The 17,561-nt window shown below is 61.8% G+C and overlaps 2 protein-coding genes across 5 annotated transcripts; one reads left to right on the top strand and one right to left on the bottom strand.

Annotated features, from left to right (window-relative positions):
- Positions 1-425: 425 nt before the first annotated feature.
- LRRC8E (leucine rich repeat containing 8 VRAC subunit E) lies at positions 426-7,995 on the bottom strand. 4 transcript variants are annotated; one of them, XM_077860134.1, is made up of 3 exons: positions 7,898-7,995; positions 4,502-4,644; positions 426-3,689 (listed from the first exon to the last, which is right to left on the bottom strand). In XM_077860134.1, exons 2-3 carry the CDS (start codon positions 4,637-4,639, stop codon positions 1,446-1,448), a joined length of 2,382 nt encoding a protein of 793 aa, XP_077716260.1. In that variant the 5' UTR covers positions 4,640-4,644; positions 7,898-7,995; the 3' UTR covers positions 426-1,445. The 4 variants fall into 4 exon arrangements, with proteins under 4 accessions (XP_077716260.1, XP_077716261.1, XP_077716262.1 ...); XM_077860135.1 differs by lacking the exon at positions 7,898-7,995 and adding an exon at positions 4,986-5,118; XM_077860136.1 differs by lacking the exon at positions 7,898-7,995 and adding an exon at positions 5,036-5,116.
- On the top strand, positions 4,647-17,561 carry PRR36 (proline rich 36). The gene is made up of 9 exons (XM_077860858.1): positions 4,647-4,843; positions 4,968-5,237; positions 7,814-7,983; positions 12,287-12,836; positions 13,369-13,643; positions 13,760-13,859; positions 14,074-14,186; positions 14,273-16,525; positions 16,724-17,561. Exons 1-9 carry the CDS (start codon positions 4,647-4,649, stop codon positions 17,230-17,232), a joined length of 4,437 nt encoding a protein of 1,478 aa, XP_077716984.1. The 3' UTR covers positions 17,233-17,561.

Here is a 17,561-nt window from a genome sequence, read left to right as displayed (position 1 = left end):
AAAGCAGCTTGCGTCTGCTCTCAGTTGCGAGGAAGAGGCTCGCATTTTTTCAGACTCCTTGAGGTGTCCAGGCCCGGGAGGTCAAGGTCAGGCAGGCTGTGCCCTATGCCCTTCCTGCTCCTGGTCCAGCACGGGAACACTGGCGGGCGCGGAAGGCTTGTGGGGACTCCCGTGGTGACAATTTGCGGGTGGAACAGATGCGAGAGTGTGGAGTCCGGAGAATAATAAGGAATGGAGAAGAAAGAGAGTTCTCCAAAAAATAGCTACGCAGATGATGCCTGATAAGCCGAGGTCTCTCCTGCCTCTGCTTCCAGGACAGAAACTCATACCCTTGATTCCGCCATGTGAGTGTCATTGCTTGCCTGTTATTGGTCTGGCGAAATGGAAGGCTTAGACAAACAGGAGTGGATACCAGAGATCGGAAGTTTAGTTCTCATAATTCAGATTATTTATTAAGCACCCACTGGTAGATGCTCTCTCACACAGGAAACACTGGAAAGACAAAATCCCTGCCTCTGCTCAGAAAAATTTAACCTCCTCGGCAGGCATTCTTAACACTGGAGTCTGCCATCCTTAGGATGTCCGTGAATGGCCCTCTGGGAAATCTGGGGGAATTTGCTGACTGCCTAAAGTTGCTTGCGGAACTTTGCATGTATGTGTACCTGAGCATTTTCCTGGGAAAGGAAACACCCAGCTTTTCTCAGATGTTCAAAAGGTGTAGGACTTAGAAAGGGTTCAGAATCCCTGCTCTGGACTTGCAGATTCTGTAGGTCCGCAATTCCCAACACACAGGTCTAGGACCACCTGCATCAGAATTACCTGGGATGTGTATTTGCAGGCAGGTTCCTGGCCTCCAGCCAGACCTGAGTCAGTCTTTCAGGGGTGGGGCCCAGGATGTTTTGTTTTGGGGATGTTGATTTTGATGCATAGCCAAACACGAGAACCATTTTTCTGATTTTGCGTGTCCATAGCAAACAACTTATAAATAAGGATTTGGCATCAAAGTTGGGGGCGAGGGTCACTCATTAGTCCCTTGTGTCTGTGTCCCCTCCTTGGGAGAGAACACCAGCTATAAGGTGTTTTGAGGGGTGGGGGAAAGGGCTGAAATCCCATTGGGATGTGCCCCAACCCCATATATGGCACTAACTAGGCCAGAATGTCCAGGGTGTGGGCAGGACAGCCAGCCAAAGACGCAGGTGTGGTTTGGGTCTGAGAATCCTATGACTGAGTTAATCCCTCTACGACGTTCCACCCCAAATCCACAGCCTCTCATCTCTTCTCAGACAAACCAGTCCCAGGATCTTGCCTGGAACCCATGGTGGCTGATGCGTCTGCTCCTTCTCTCCTGGCCTGGGCCCTCTTGGCCACCTCTCTTGAAGACAGTAGTAGAGATTCTGCAGTGGAAGCATCCAGAAGGCCTCTACCCAGCCTTCCCCACCTTTGCTTCATTCCTCCTCCAGTTTCTCCCGCACCTCTGCCGGCAGGCCCTCGTAAAGGGTGTCTTCTACGAGGAGCCCCACTTTCTTGAGCCCCACACAGTTGCCAAGCTCTTCTGGTAGTGCCTCCAAGCGGTTGCCCTTGAGCTCCAGGCGGCTGAGGGCTCTGAGGGCCCCCACCTGGGACGAGAGCTGGCTCAGGTGGTTGTAGCCCAGAAGCAACGTCCGCAGCTTCCGGCAGAAGAAGAGCTCATCAGGCAGGGCCTCCAGGGCATTGTAGGACAGAGCCAGGTGCTGCAGGTTCTGGAGGAGGCCCAGCTCGGGCGGCAGGGAGCGTAGCCCATTGTGGGAGATGTCCAGCAGGCGGAGGCCGGAGCACATGCCGAGCTGGGTGGGCAGGGTCTCCAGCTTGTTGTGGCTGAGGTAGAGCTGCTCCAGGCCCCGGAGCTTGCGCACGTGCTCAGGGACGTAAGCGATCTGGTTGTGCCACAGCTTGAGCGTGACCAGCTTGCGACAGTGCTGGAAGCTGAGGATCTCTTCAATGGACCGCAGGTGGTTGTCCCTGAGGTCAAGTTCCTGCAGCGCGCCCAGGCTGAAGATGGCATGGGGGATGCGCTCCAGCCCGCAGGCCACCAGCTCCAGCTCCCGCAGTGCCGCCAGCTTCTTGAGGCTGTTCAGGGCCAGCAGGCGGGCCCCGTCGTTGTGCAGACTAAGCCGCTGCAGGTGCCCGGCCACGTCAGTCACGCTGGCCGGCACCTTGCTGGCATTGCTCCGCAGAGACAGCGCCTTGAGCTGCTTCAGCTCCCGGAGGCTCTCTAGGGCCGCTGCCCGAGCCAGCTCCGGGGGGAAGAGCCCCTCGAGGTGCAGCTCCTCCAGGCCACGCAGCCCAAACACCCACAGGGGCACGTCGCGGAGCTCCTCGCACTTGACGCAGATGACCTTCAGGCGGTCCCGCAGGAAGATCTGCAGCGAGAAGGGCAGCCTGGCAGGCGAGTGGAGCAGGCTGAGCTCCTGCAGGTGCACCAGCTGCGAGAGGCCGGGGGGGAAGGTGATATCACAGATGGCCTCCAGCCGGAGGGCTTCCACCTCGCTGAGCTCGAAGACGGTGTCCGGCAGCCCCGGGAGCATGCAGAGGGCCAGCTCGAGCCGGCCCCGGGCGTTGCGCTGCAGCTTCTGCCGCAGCTTCTCAGGCGTCCACTCGTGGTTCAGGTTGAGCTGCTTCAGGCGGCTCTCGCTGACTTCGGAGAGGAAGACGGCGAAGCGCTTGGAGTAGAGGGAGTCGTACTGGTCGATGAGATGTAGCATGAAAGCAAAGTCATTCTTGACGTCGGGTATGTCACCCATGCCGGTCTCCTCCCGCACAGAACGGAAGGAGTACTCCTTGAGGGGCCGATGGAAGAGCCAGTAGAGCGTGTAGAGACAGGTTAGCCCATAGACGCACACGAAGGAGATGTAGCAGAAAGCCAGCTTGGAGAAGAGGTGGGCCTTGGTGTGGTTGCAGCAGAAGCTGGCGTAGCCCGTGACCTCCGACGTCTCTACCCTGCAGGCCACCAGGAAACTGATCTTCTCCACGTAGACAAGGTTGTAGACCAGGATGGCAAAGAACTTGCAGACCTTGAGCACCGTTTGCCGGATGTACATGGTATACAAGATGTCCCCCTCCTCCACATGCACACGGAACTTCTTGACCTTCTCAAACAGGGCTTTGGCCTGTTCACCCTCCTTCTTATCCAACAGGGTGACGGCTGGTGGCTCCGTCACCACCTTCTCAGGCTCCACCAGCACCTTTTCCTTCTCACCCTCATTAGCTTTTCCTGGTCCCGCGGAGGCCTCCACGGTGGCCGTCACCCGTCCAGCGGCGGGGCCCTTATGGTTCTCCCCAGAGACCTCAGACAGGGCCCGTGTGGTCCATGGCGAGTCGAAACATTTGCCCAGGATGGAGATGAAGTGCTCGATCTTGGAGCTGGTGCCAGGGAACTTGAACCAGAAGCTGGTGCAGACCATGAAGATGAGCGTGTGAATGACGACCAGGTAGGGGAAGTACTTGGCGTACCAGTGGAGGGCTGTCTCGTAGCAGAGCTGGTTAATGAAGCTGTACTGCTGCAGGTCCAGGTTGTTCTTGAGGCCGCTTACCTCCCGAAGGCCCGCCATCTGCTCGGAGACCCCCCGTGGCAGCAGTTGCTGGCATGGGGCCTCTGATAAATTCTCCCGGGGTTCGTGACTGGGCAGACAGATGATCTTGTCCTGTGTCACCTGGGAGTTGTGGGGGGGAGTGGAAAGAGGGTCAAGGAGCTAAGTCAGCTTGCATAGTGGGGGCGAGAGAGGCAGGCTGAAGGCAGGAGGCCCCCCGTCCCTGATGGTCCCTGGCTGGCCATGGTTTTGGAAGAGTCGCTAAACCTCTGAGTGTCAGTCTTTGAAAAAAGGAGTTAAATTGAATTGTTTTCTCCCACTCGTGCCCCCCCCACCCGCCGGCTCCCGCGAAAGATACTGAAGTCCTGATCCTTAATACGTGTGAATAGATAGTCTTTGCAGAGCAGATGCGATCAAGGTAAGGTGAGGCTGGGGCACCTGGGTGGCTCAGCGGTTGAGCGTCTGCCTTTGGCTCAGGGCGTGATTCCGGGGTCCTGGGATCGAGTCCCACATCGGGCTCTGTCTGGGGAGCCTGCTTCTCCCTTTGCCTGTGTCTGCCTTTCTCTGTGTGTGTCTCATGAATAAATAAATAAAATTTAAAAAAAAAAAAAAAGGTAAGGTGAGGACGTTAAGGTGGCCCCTTATCCGGTATGACTGGGTCCTTTGGACGTAGACACACACACTGAGGGAACATGAGGGGATGTCACCTCCAAACCAAGGGATGCCTGAGCCAACCGGGAAGCCGGGAGGGAGAAAGGCATGGGACGCATGCTCCCTCCAGCCCGCGGATGGAAACGACCCTGCCCACAGTCTGGTTTCAGGCTTCCAGCCCCGGGGACTGAGGGACGGTAACCGGAAGCCTTCGGAATCCCCAGGCCCCGCCCCCGCCCCACACCGCGCAGCGGCCGGGCCCGCCTCCAGCCTCAGCGCCTCACCTGCAGGGTGCAGCCGAAGACCCCGATCATGAGCATAGCCACGGTGAGGTACTCCGCCAGCACGTCCCACCAGGGTTTGAGCACCTTGAAGGCGGGCTGCTGCTCCGTGAACTGCTTGAACTCGGCCACCGGAATCATCTTTCCTATGGCAGAGGAGGGGGCAGGGGTTGCAGAGACTCTCAGGAGGGGGCGCCTGGTGGTGGGCCCCCAGAGGAACGGGACACACGCCTCTGTTCCCAGTGTGTGCCCTGCCCCGCCCAAATCCGGCGGAGCGCAGGGCTGTGTGCCCCCTGCCCCTCTCCCCCAGACCTCACACCTCCTTCGTGAAGCCAAGCGACTACCGTTCTCCCCACTGCTGCTCCCTGGGATCCCTGCCCCCACTGGCGCTGCTTGGCCTTTTCAGAGGTCAGGAAGGGCAATCCACAGGGCCCCTATCCCCCAGCTGGCCCGTGTGGCCCTCTCCCAGAACCCAGCCACCGCCCACCCTTGATGCCAAGCCCGCAGCACTCGCTCTGCTGCTCCGACTCCAGACACCTAGTGTCCGGACGGCCAGCCCCAGCTTCTCCCTGCCGCTGGGCCAGAGAGTGTTTGAGGCTCAGGACTTCCGGGGTGTGGGCCCCCCACCCCCTTCAGGGGCACTCCAGGCACCACCTCCAACCTCCAACCGGAAAAGCCGGCTGGAGCCTGGCTCTGGTTACAGGGCCCGAGGGGCAGGGAGTGGCAAAGCTGAAGGCTGGTCAGTTAGAGGGAGGGAGGACTAGGACACCTGGGTTTCTGGAGGCGTTAGTGCCCAGAATCTGAGGCAGAAAACAGAAACCAGGCCTCCTGATTGGAGGGGTAGGGGGTGCCAGGATGGCCGAGCGGGAGAGGATCAGGAAATGGGCAACGCAGGGAGAGCCAGGGTGACACCTACAACCAGGCTGGGGCCGGGTTGCCAGGCTCCTGGGCGGCCAGCCCACTCTGTCTGTCCCTGGGTTTCATTTTAGACCAAGGTATCATTATTTCAGATACTGACGGCCAGGAGCAAGTCACATGGGGGCGTGAGCCAGAAGCTGGGACATCACCCTTCCAGGGGGGCAGCTGGGGAGCCTCCCTCCTCCTCCCCAGGCTGGACAGAAGGAAAGGAAAGCAGCAAGGCCCCCACTGCTCCTGAGGGGGCTCCTGGGCTGGCCTGCCCCTCCCAGCATCCGTGCTCCTCTACAATGCCAGGCTTCCCACGTGGGGTTCCTGGAGGCTGGGCAAGGAAGGGAGACATCTGGGCCATTGGCGGGTCCCCCCGCCTCCCACCCACTTCCTAGGGAGAACCTGGCCCTGGCCCACACCTCAGCCAATCACTCCACACTTCCCTGCCTCCCTTTTTTGGGCCCCAGGTCCGGTGAGACCGTGGGTGACTCCTGGGTGGGGATGAAGTGGAGGTGGACAGGGATACAGGATGCTGGGCCTTCCCACCAGGCTGAGGGCGGGGCGGTTCACCACACCTTCTAATCCCATCAGAGGCCCTCATTTTGGGATGGCAGGGGCAGGGCCCCCTGACTCAGGCCCTGACTCACCCAGAGCCAGGTGCAGGCAGGGGGAGCACAGAGGGAGCACACGCTCCCTGCCACGATGCCCCATCCTTCACTCAGTGTGACACCCTGTCCTAAAAGACAAGCTGAGAGGCAGTGCCCCAGTGTATCAGTGCTGTCACCGGGGAATCATAGAAACATCCACAGGGGAGTTCAACAGCCCCCACAGGCCGGATGTCCACTGTAGCCGTCAAAGGGGACACGTGGGGGCATTCTGGGGTGTGTGTTTTGATGCAGGTGGGTACCCAAAGCCAGGACACACTGAGCTGAGGGGAGACCCAGGAGCAGTTACAGCCAGCCACTGTTCTCCCTGCCCTGGGGACCTGTCCCTGTGAAGGACCCCACTCAGCTATTGAACCCCAGGAGAGTACTTCTGGGGGCTGTGACAGAAATACACGGCAGAGACCAACTTCCTGCGTCGGTCCATCTCCCCATGGTGGGTGCTAGAACTCTGGCACCCACCATGCCAGGACTCCAGTGTCCAAGGCAAGAAGGCAGAGACACCCAGGGTCCCCCGTGGGAGGCCCTGTGGCTCCCACGGAACAAGGTATATACACAACACCATCAGAGGCAGACACTGGGGTTATCATTATCTGTCTCCATGACTCAAACTTGATGGTCTGAACCTGCCATTAAGCTTCCACAGACACAAGACTGGCCCCCCTTTTGTCTGAGCAGGGCTGGTGGGAGGGCTCCGGGGTGGCGGGCTTGAGGGATGGGGCGTCTAGAGGAAAACAATGACAGGGCCACATGCAACTTATGGCCACCAGATGCTTTCAGTGCCTCCTTTTATCCCAGCTCTGTGATGGGGGAGGGAGGGCGCTGCCCATTTTCCACTCTCATTTTCTAGACTCACCAGGAGCTAAATAACTAGCTCAAGGTTTCACAGCTACAAGTGGTATTTAAGGCATAACCCCCAAGTCTCGTCCGTCTGGTAGCACCCCTCTGTTCTGGTGGGTGAGGACCCCTTGCTGAGATGCAGCGTCTCTGCCAAGAGAACCTCAGAGGGGAACTCTGGCAGAGATCAGATGGGCGGCCAGGCTGGGGGGTGGGGGGTCCTAATCCTCCCAGGACCAGGTACTGCCCTGCCCGGCCTCAGCCCCACCCACCCATACCTCACCCCTGCTTCTCTCTCAGGCCCTCCCCAAACCCCCAGCTGGCCTCCCCAAACGCAGCAGTGGCGGTGCTTCTGGTCCGCCCCCCTCCCCCACAGCCCATGCTAATAATGGGCAAGGGAGACGCAGTGACAGTTGTCAGCCCTGTAACAGGCTTTGGAGCGCACAGGTCCAATCTTTGACTTTAACACAAGAGAAAAAACCAGCAGGGGAAAAAAGCGGGAGAAACTGAGGTCAGAGGTGTGTGTATGGGGGGTGGGGGGTGGTGGGAGGGGCTTAGCAGCAGATCTGGGCCAGGCCCCAGGCCTGGGGACTCCCAACCTCGTACTCTTCCAAGCTGCCCTCCCAGGACTTGGGCGCCAAGGGAGTCTTGAGGTTGAAGAGTCCCGGGGGGGCGAGCCGGTGAGGACCCCAAGGCGGAGGGTTCTGGAGCACACAGGGGTTCGCAGAGGGGGGTTGTGGCTGTGGTCCCAGCAGGCAAGGGGAAGGGATCCAGGTCAAGACCCCCCGCCCCGGGGTCTCCCCCATCCTGCCGACCTTCATTCCGTCCTGGGCCAGGCCCGCCCGCTCCCCGACGGCGCCCTGGGGCTGGCCACCCGCCGAGGCTCTGGCCGCCCCCACCCCCTCCCCAGCTCCCCGTGCACCCGGCGGGCCGCTCCCGTGGGCCCGACCCCCGCCCCGCCACCCCGTCCCCAGGGACACAGCCACCTACTCACCGCTCCGGCCGGGACGCTGGGCCCAACTCCCGGGTCCCTGGGAGCGGAGCGGCCGGGACTCCCGCAGAGTTCCCGGGCCCGCCTGGGTGAGTCAGGGCGGGGGGCGGGACAGGAGCCCGGGAGCCGCCCCGCCCCGCCCGCCCCGTGGCCGGCCCGGCCCCGCCTCCCTGGGCCCTCCCGGGTCGCCCCCCACTCCGGGCGCGCGGGGTTGCGGGAGGAGGACAATCCCAGGCCGGCCCCACCCCCCCAGGTGGGTGAGGGGCGGGCCGCGGGGGCAGGGGTCGTAGAACTTGGGGCCGGGCTGCAGTCGGGGGAACTGAGGGGCTGGGAGGCACTGCGCTCCCCAAACCAGCCTGTGGGCTTCCCTCCAGGACCCAGGCTGTGTAGACCCCATCAGGAACAGGTGAAGGGCCTGTCCCCCTCCCCCACCCCAAGGTGCGGCCACCTGGCCTTCAGGCACAAGCAAGGGACCAGTGAACAGAGTCCCGGGAAGGAAGGCAGCTTCCCTTTCTCTGCTCTGACCACCAGCCCAGGGAAGCTGAGCAGAAGCAGGGGTGCTTATGTGTCTGACCCTGCCCAGACCTTGAGACCTGCTCTGGCCTTCTGGGGGAGGGATGGGAGGGATGGGAGCAAGCTGCTCCCAGGTCTACCGGGTGGGAGGGGATCCGGGGCTGGAGTCCAGTCTGGGAGGCCAGCTTCTAGAAAGGATGACTGCCTCCCCACCCCTCCCCCTCGTTCCTCCCCAGCCACGGAGGCCTGAGCTGGGTCTTAGACTAGCAAAGCACCCAGTTCACCCTGGAGGCATCTGATGAACCTTGATCTCTCCGTGAAACTCAGGGGAGAGGGGACCTCGACAGAGTGGGACAATGAGATCCCTCCCCCAAGGGAAAGAGAAGCTCGTGAGTTCACTAGACACAGCCAGAGGTCTGAGAATCCAAACCTTGAGGATTGGGATCCCCCGCACCCCCACCAGGTTCCTCTGTGAAGCCCTGCGATGGGCACCACCCTCGGGGATGAAACTTCTCCACCCCAGGCAGCCCCAAGACAGACTTTGATTGCGAGGATGAGATAAACAAGGCCCCCTTCTCTCTCAGAGCTTCTCCCCAAGTGGGGGCAGCAAGCAGGGAGGTAATCACACAGATACCCCAAGAAACAACACCTGTGTCTGTGACAAGTGCTGTGCTTATAACTAAGCAGGGTCAAGTTGGAAACATGGGCCAGGTGTCAAATTTGGGCCATCTGAGATGGAAGAGTTTCTCCCTCTCCTCCCACACCCCTTCCTGCCTCTGGAGAAGCTCCTTGGGATCCATGCCCTGGGGGTGAGGGTGGGGGGTTACAGCTTTATGCTGGAGTGAGCATCCCTTTTTTTTTTTTTTTTTAAGATTTTATTTATTTATTTGAAAGAGAGAGTCCATGAGCATGACACAAGGCTCCATCCCAGGACCCCAGGATCATGACCTGGAACTGTGGGTGCTCAGATGATATAGAGGGGGCTCTGGGGGCACCTGACACAGGTTTACACGCCTGAGTAGAATGGCTACGTCATGGAACACACATACTCACTATGCTTTCCAGTTGTTCTCCGAAAAGACTGTCTGCTTTACAGTCCCATTGGTAGCGCATGAGTTTTTCCACATTGATAATAAGCACACTTTTATAAAGATCGTGGTAAAAATAAATAAATAAATAAAAAATAAAAAGATCGTGGTAAAATACCATTAACATAGAACCTACCACTGTAACCACCGTTAAGTGTACAGGTCAGTGGCATTATAAATAAATAAATAAATAAATAAATAAATAAACAAACAAACAAACAAATAAATCTAAAAAAAAAAGCACCACCTTCCATCTCCGGAGCACTTTTCATTTTGCAAAACAGAGACTCTGTCCCCACGAAACACTAACTCCACCTCTCCGCCCCCAGCCCCTGGCTCCCACCATCTACTGTATGAATTTGATTCTTCTAGAAATCTCATAGGATTGGAATCGTACAGTATGTGTCCTTTTGTGTCTGGCTTATGTCACTGAGCACAATATCCTCAAGGTCCATCCACGTTGTAGCAGGTGTCAGGATGTCTTTCCTTTTTAACACAGAGAAATATTCCATTGTACGTCTGGACCACATTCTGTTCATCTATTCATCCGTCAGTGGGTACTTGGGGTGCTTCCACGTTTTGGCCACTGTGGATGCTGTTGCTATGATCATGGGTGTGCACATATCTCTTTGAGTTTCTTTCTTTCTTTCTTTCTTTCTTTCTTTCTTTCTTTCTTTCTTTCTTTCTTCTCTCTCTCTCTCTCTCTCTCTCTTTCTTTCTTTCTTTCTTTCTTTCTTTCTTCTTGCTTTCTTTTTCTGTCTCTCTTTCTTCCTGCTTTCAATTCTTTGGGGTGGGATTGCTGGATCATATGATTAATTGTTTAATTTTTGGAGGAACTGCCATACTGTTTCCCACAGTGGATCCACCATTTTGTATTCCCACCAACAGTGCAGAAGGGTTCCAATTTCTTCACATCCTCACCAACACTTGTTACTTAACACCCAGCTTTTTAGGTTTTGTGAACGTGAGACAGTTATCTATTGCTGTTTAGTTACCCCCAGTCCTTGCAGCTGAAAACCACCAGCATTTATTGTCTCACACAATTTCTGAGGGTCAGGAATCTGAGAGTGGCTGCAATGAGTGGTTCAACAGTCTCCTTCCGCCACTGGCCCCAGCTACCACTGATATGCTTTCTGTTGCTATAGATTAGATTGCATTTTCTGGAATGTTGTATAAATGGAATCAGGCAGTGCATGGTGTGTGTGTGTGTGTCTTGTTCAGGAGGATGTGTTTGAGATGAGTCCCTGTTTTGAGTGTCTTGGCAGTTTGTTGCTTTTTATTGCTGAGGAGTATTCCATCCTAGGGTCTACTTTGGTTTGTGTAATCCATCCCTGTTGATGGACATTTGGAACGTTCTTAAAAGAGGGCAGAGTCCAGATCCCAGTGAAATGCAAGATGGGTTCAGAGTAGCCTTGAAGGGACCTTGCACTATAAAAGGTAGGAGGCAGGCATCTGGGTGGGTGGACATGACTCACTCTGAAGGGCACTGCTGGTGAGTGGGCAGGTGAGCCATTGGAGGGGACCAGGCTGCTGTCACGCCAGAAGGGCTTTACACAGGTCACACTCAGAAGACTTGAGGAGGTGAGGGCTAGAATGATCCAAGCTGAAGGGCAGTGTCCTGAGGAATGAGGAAGGGACACCCCTCCCAGGCTGGAGGGAGGGTTCCCTGAATCTCAGTTGTGGGCACAACTCCTGAGGTGAGAAAACCCAAAGCCCTGCTTCCAGCCACACCTTAGTTAGGTCTATCCCCCCACCCATCATCCCTCCAGGACAGGTGCAACCAGCTGCCAAGTGCCAGCCCTTCTTGTCCTGGGCATGGAAGCCCCCCAGTTACAGATGGGTAAAGGGTTGGGGCAGAAGGCGCTGGTTCTTTGGGATGGGGTAGGGGATGGTTAGGTCCAGAGAGAGGAGGAATCTGGGCAGAAAGCACTGTGTGTGTGTAGGGTGGGCAGGGGCTGGGGGGGTAGTGGGTAGGTGGCCTAGCAATAAGCAGCGGTGCAGGACGGCACCTGGCATCCGTTGGGCAGTGCAAGGCAGCTGAGGATGGTGTCTCCACCTTCACACTTGCTCCTCCTCCATGCCACAGTCCCCTGTCTGGGCCCACAGCTGAGGCCCCTGCAGGAGTTGGTAAAATCACCCAAACGACAGGTTCCCCCCCCCCCCCCCGCCGTGCTGGGCAGCCTCTGATAGGTTGGTCTCTGCTCCTCAGTGCTTCAGTTTGACACCTTTCCACCCCACCCCACGCCCAATCCTGTAACAGCACCCACGCCCCCAAGCTGGGCTCTGTCAGGAAGCCTTTGCTGAGTTGACTTTGCTTTTTCGTTTCTTTTCTTCTTCTTCGTCTTTTATTTATTTTTTTTTTTAGATTTTATTTTTTTGCGAGAGAGAGAGAGAGAGAGAGAGAGCAAGAGAGAGAGAAAGCCAGGGCAGAGGGCAGAGGAAGAAGCAGGTTCTACGCTGTGCAGGGAGCCGGATGCCCGGCTGGATCCCAGAACCCTGAGATAGTGACCTGAGCGGAAGGCAGACGCTCGACCCACTGAACCACCCAGGCAACCGACTTCGCTTTTTCATGTGACATAGGAGGGTGCGGAGAGTGGGGGTGCTCTGCCCTGCAAAAGGCGGGGTCACCTCTCCCAGTTCTGTCTCCCCCTCCCCATCCTTCCTTTCTTCTTGTGTTCCCCAAATCCGAGTCCACTCCTAAATTCCCAAGGCTGCATTCTCTCTGTCCTGAGCCCCCCAAGTATGGGTTTTCTGCGGTCTGGGAAAAGCGTTGGATGTGCGAGGCGCTGAGGCCCCCCGAGGGCCCAGCGGGGGCCCAGCCTCCGCTGTCGCGAAGGCGAGGACGGGGACCGGGGACCCCGAGGGCCGGATTGGTTGATTGGGCACGAGGCACGATGGGCCCGCCCCCCGGTTGCCAGGGCCCAGCCTATCCTCGCCCAGGCGGGCCTCGGGCGCCAGGTGGTTGGGGTGGGGGCCTGGGCAGGTGTGTGTGCTGGGAGGAAGGCGCTGGGCCGCGTCGAGCCCCCCAGGGCTTCCACCCCCGGAGCCCCTGCGCCTGGGAGTCTGGGGCCCTCTGGCTCCCCGCGGAGCAGCCGCCCCTCCTTCCGCCGCGCTCTCCCCGCCGCCGCCCCCGGCGCGCTCCCGCCCGCCGCCTCCCGGGTCTGGATCGAGCGCGCGCGCCCCCGTCTCCCAGTCCGCGGCCGAGGGGCGGGCCCGGCTCCCCGCGCCACCGCCCGCAGCCCCCTCCCCTCGCCCGCCGGCGGCCGGCGGCAGCCCCGGCGCTCCCGCGCGGCCCCACCCCAGGCGACCCAGCGTGGACCCGCGGGCGGCGGGAGCCCGAGGTGAGCGCGGCGCGAGCAGGTGGAGCGGGCGGCGCCGACCCGGGCCCGGCTGGGGGAGGGGGACGGGCCCCGGACGCGGCTCTTTGTCTCCCCGAAGCTCCATCGCGGGCCGCGGGGCCGCTCCTCCTCCCGGCAGGTGCCCGCATCCTCGGGGAGGGCGGCGAGGGAACCCGGGCGTGCGCTCCCGTCCCCCTCAGCTGGAGCCTGTGGCACCCCCCTGTTCCCGAGGCTGGGGTCGCCGAAGGGGTGAGGGGTAGGGGCGTGGGGCTCGGGTCCCGAAAGGCAGCGGAGGCGGGCGGGCTGGAGCCGGCAGGGCCTCGGCTGTGGAGGCAGGCGGTGGGGGTGGCGCTAGGGGACAACCCTGGGCAGCTGGGCGGGTGAGTGGGTGGGAGGCAAGTGGATCGAGGCCGAGGTTTGGGCGCCTACGGGTGGCAACGCTGGGGAAGGGGCAGCGAGGTGCCAGGACCCGGATCCCTGCGGGCAGCGCAGCAGTGCAGGGGCTGGGATGCTGATCCGTCTGCCTCCTCATCAGGTGCGGGATGGACAAGAGGGACAAGGGCAGGGCAGCGGCCGCCTCGCGGACCACGGCTACTCGCCCTCCCGGCCTTCCGACCCCCAGGCCCCCAGGGTCTCCTCGTCCCCCTCCCCCAGTAACCAGCGCGGCCCTCCGAGTTCTGGGAGCCGCGGGAGCTGCCGGGCGAGGGCCCCTGGCCGAGCGAGCAGGGGGTATCCGGGCACCCGCTCTCCCGGAGGCTGGTCCCCGGGGAGGACCAACGCGGAGCGCTGGGACAGGCCCCCGGAGTCCAGGTACCGCACCCTCTTTCCAACATTCAGACCTCATCTTCCTGCCCCCCTTCTTTCTGAGGCTCCAGCCTCCCCTTCCTTTCTGGGGGCACCGCCTTAACTTGGTCTTCTCCCCGCAGCCTCCAGGCCCCCGGCTGCTGGGAGAGGGGAGCGGGCCCCTGCCAAGACCCCAGCCCCGGGCTCTATCTCTAGCCCGGGACGTGCCAGCGGGAGCAGCAGGTAAAACGCCTCCCCAGTCCCTTTGGCAAGGGTTAGTGTCCCTATCTGCAAACTTAATTTTACGCATGAATTGGGGAGTGGGGGCATTTGCAGGTCACTGGGCGCACTTTGAGTGAAAGCTATTATTGGTCTGCAGAGAGGGCATAAATGGGAAAATGTGGACTTGCGAGAAAACAAGGAGCTCTGTCCTGAGGGTGGCCTCTCCCGTCCCTAGGCTAGGCTCTCTTGCACAGAAGGGGCCTCGGCCCCCAGCTGAGGAACCTGTGGCCAGAGGAAGAGCTCCAGAAACACCCAGAAGAAGCGCGCTGAGCGCCGGGGCACGGAGAGGTACGTGGCCTGGGGAGGAGGCCTGGGCATTGAAGGGGACCAGCCCGAAGTATCTGTGACCCTCTGGCCTTCTGCTTTGTCCCCAGACTCTTCCGGGCCCTCCCCAGGCGCCCCTTCCCCAGCCACTTCCCGTCGGTCCCGAGCTGCAGGTGCTGAAGTGGGTGTCGCTCGGGCAGCTCCGAGTGCCCGGCCGCGGCCTCCCACCGAGGCCCCCAAGAAATCCGTGAGCAGCCCCCCGCAGCATGGTCCCGCAGAACCGAGTCCCGCCACCAGGAGGCGACCCAGCGCCGGCGGAGGCCTCCAGAGGCCAACCTCGCGCCCCTCGGGCTCCAGCGCCACTCCCCAGTCCTCCCCCGCCCGCCCCGGGGCCTCGCCCCGCCCCGGGACCTCGCCAAGTGGGACACCCCGGGCTCTGGGGCATCCCTCGCAGCCCAAGTCGAAAGGGCTGCAGGCTCTGCGCCCTCCCCAGTCCACACCCGCGAGGAAAGGCGCAACCCCAGTGCAGGGCTTTTCTCCTCCTTTAGCTACACCCTCTCCTCCGGGTTTGACCCAAACCCCCCAACTGGCACCGCCTCCGCAAATCACAGGGACTCCCCTGCCTGGCACGCTCCCTCCCTCTCCACCGACCACGCCCCCTTCCCAGTCCCTAACCGGCCCTTTGGCCACACCCCTTCCACTAGCCCCTCCTCCCTCTGCTCCCCTCCCTCCGCAGGCCCTCCCCTCTCCACCGGCCACGCCCCCTTCGCAAGCCCCACCCCCACCCCTGGGTGGCTCCTTTCTGGAGGCGTCCACCTCTCCCACGACCACTATTAAGGCTTCATTCTCTCCATCATTGTCACCCCCTCTGCAGAGTATGTCCCCAACCCAGGCTTCTCCAACTTTGCCCCCTCTTCTGGCTCGCTCCTCTCCCTTGGCCACACCTCCTTTGTCGGCTCCTGGACCACCAGCCACGGCCCCTCTACCAGCCTCTTCTGCTCAAGCAACATGTCTGCTGACCCCACCCTCCCCCCAAGCCACAGCCCCTCTGCCGGGTCTTTCCACTTTGCCTGCTACCCCTCCACTGGCCAGTCCTTCCTTATCCCCGCCCTCTCTTCAGGCCACGCCCTGTACGGTGACCACGCCCCCCACGCTGGACACTTCTCCGGCCGCATACCCTCCTCAAGCCTCTCCCTGTCCTCTGACCACCCTCTCTGTGCAGGGGCCTCCTCCCCTGTGCTCTCCATATCCCTTGGCCTCCCCATCTCTGCAGCCTGCACCCTCTCTCCTGCCCGTGCCCCCTCCGCAGACCCCACCTCCTCTGGCCGCACACTGTCTGCCGGCCACGCCCTCTCCGCCCCGGCTCCCTACACAGGCCCCACCTTCTCTGGCCTCATCACCTCTGCGAGTCCCAACCTCTCCACTAACCATGTCTCCCAAGCAAACTCCAGTTTCTCCTGCCACAGCCCCTCTGCCGGCCATTCCCTCTCAGAGCGTGCTCCCACCACCTCTGCAAACCCCTCTCTCTCCTGTTTCACTCCCTCTGCAGAACCTTTGCTCTCCCTTGGCCATGCCCCCTCCCCAGGCTCCACCTTCCCTGGCTTTGCCTCCTCTTCAGGCCCCTCCCTCTCCCCCTGCCTCACCGCCTCCGCGAGCCCCTCCCTCTCCCCTGGCCACACCCTCCCCGCGGGCCCCTCCCTCCCCCGTGGCCACACCCTCTCCGCGGGCCCCTCCCTCCCCCGTGGCCACACCCTCCCCGCGGGCCCCTTCCTCTCCCCTGGCCACACCCCCTCCACGGACCCCTCCCTCTCCCTTGGCCACACCTTCCCCGCAGGCTCCACCTTCCCTGGCCTTGCCTCCTCTGCCCTTCTCGACTCTCCCTCTGCAGGCTCCGCCCTCTCCCCTGGCCACGCCCCCTCAGGCTCCACCTTCCCTGGCCTTGCCTCCTCTGCAGGCCCTGCCCTCTCCCCTGGCCACGCCCCCTCCCCAGGCTCCACCTTCCCTGGCCCTGCCCCCTCTGCAAGCCCCGCCCTCTCCCCCGGACTCCCCCCCTCTGCAAGCCCCACGCCGACCCCCGACCCCGGGTCCGGATGCCCCCATCCCGGGCCCACGGCTGACCCTGGCGCTGGCCCCAGCTCCGCCGCCGCCGCCCTCGCGCAGCCCGTCCAGCACGCTGAGCGGCCCGGATCTGGCGGGCCACAGCAGCAGCGCCACCAGCACGCCGGAGGAGCTGCGTGGCTACGACAGTGGGCCCGAGGGCGGCGCCGCGGCCTCTCCGCCCCCCGACGCGGAGCTCGCCGCCTGCCACCCGGCCTCCTGGAGCCGAGGTCCCGCTCCGCCGCTGGCCCCCCGCAGCACCCCAGGTAAGCAGCCCCTCGACCCTGCCGAGCTGTGGGAGGAGCGAGGTCCGGAGATGGCAGGGGCGGGTGGGAGGCGAGGCTTCCCAGCTTGGGGGGGGACGGGCCAGTCGGGTCTGGGGCGGGGCTGAGGGAAGGGGCGGGGCCTTGTGGCGGGAGCGGCGCTTCCCGTCCTTATGCCCAGCCTGGCGTCTCTCCCCGCAGGAGCGCCGCTGCCTTGGCCTCCTGCCGCCGGGTCGGGCTCCGCTGACGGCCTCTGCACCATCTACGAGGCTGAGGGTCCCGAGCCGGCGACCCCCGCCCCGGGCGCGCTGGATCCGGAGCCCGGGCCCGGCGCGGGTGGTGGGAAGGTGGCGGCTGGAGTAGGGGCGGGGGCGACCTCGCGTGGAGCGAAGCCGGGGCGCCTGGGCGAGCTGCCGCTGGGGGCGCTGCAAGCGAGCGTCGTGCAGCACCTGCTGAGCCGGACGCTGCTGCTAGCTGCGGCCGAGGGTGCTGCAGGCGGCGGCGGCGGCCCAGGGGGCGCGGGGGCTGGCGGCGTCGCGGGGGGCGCCCGTACTGCGCTCAGCGACGCCGAACTGGGCCGCTGGGCTGAACTGTTGTCTCCCCTGGACGAGTCCCGCGCCAGCATCACCTCGGTCACCAGCTTCTCCCCGGACGACGTGGCTTCCCCGCAGGGTGACTGGACGGTGGTGGAGGTGGAGACCTTCCACTGAGCCAGACCCTTAGCCCCGCCCACCACACCCCTTCCCCCCCTTAGGACCCGCCCCCCCCCCGGTTCCGCCTCTCAGTCTTAGACTGCCCGCCTGCTCTCCTCCAGGCGTCTGGCTGGACCGAGCCCCCTGGAGGCTTAGATTTGCGGCCAGGCTCGCGACCCACCCTAGCCTCTGGCCAAGGTCTTCCCCTCGAGCCCCCCCTCCCTTTGGCCTAGACGCGCTCCCTCCCCCCTCGAGCTCCGCCCCCTCCCCGGCCTGGGCCCCGCCCCAGGTCCTGTGTGTGGTCTACTGTGCGCTGCCCGAGTTTGCAATAAAGCCGGGACACTGCA

This window comes from Canis aureus, chromosome 19 (assembly GCF_053574225.1).
Source record: "Canis aureus isolate CA01 chromosome 19, VMU_Caureus_v.1.0, whole genome shotgun sequence".
Classification (NCBI taxonomy): Eukaryota; Metazoa; Chordata; class Mammalia; order Carnivora; family Canidae; genus Canis; species Canis aureus.
Note: the sequence above shows the minus strand (reverse complement) of the source record. Positions and strands in the feature narration are given on the sequence as shown.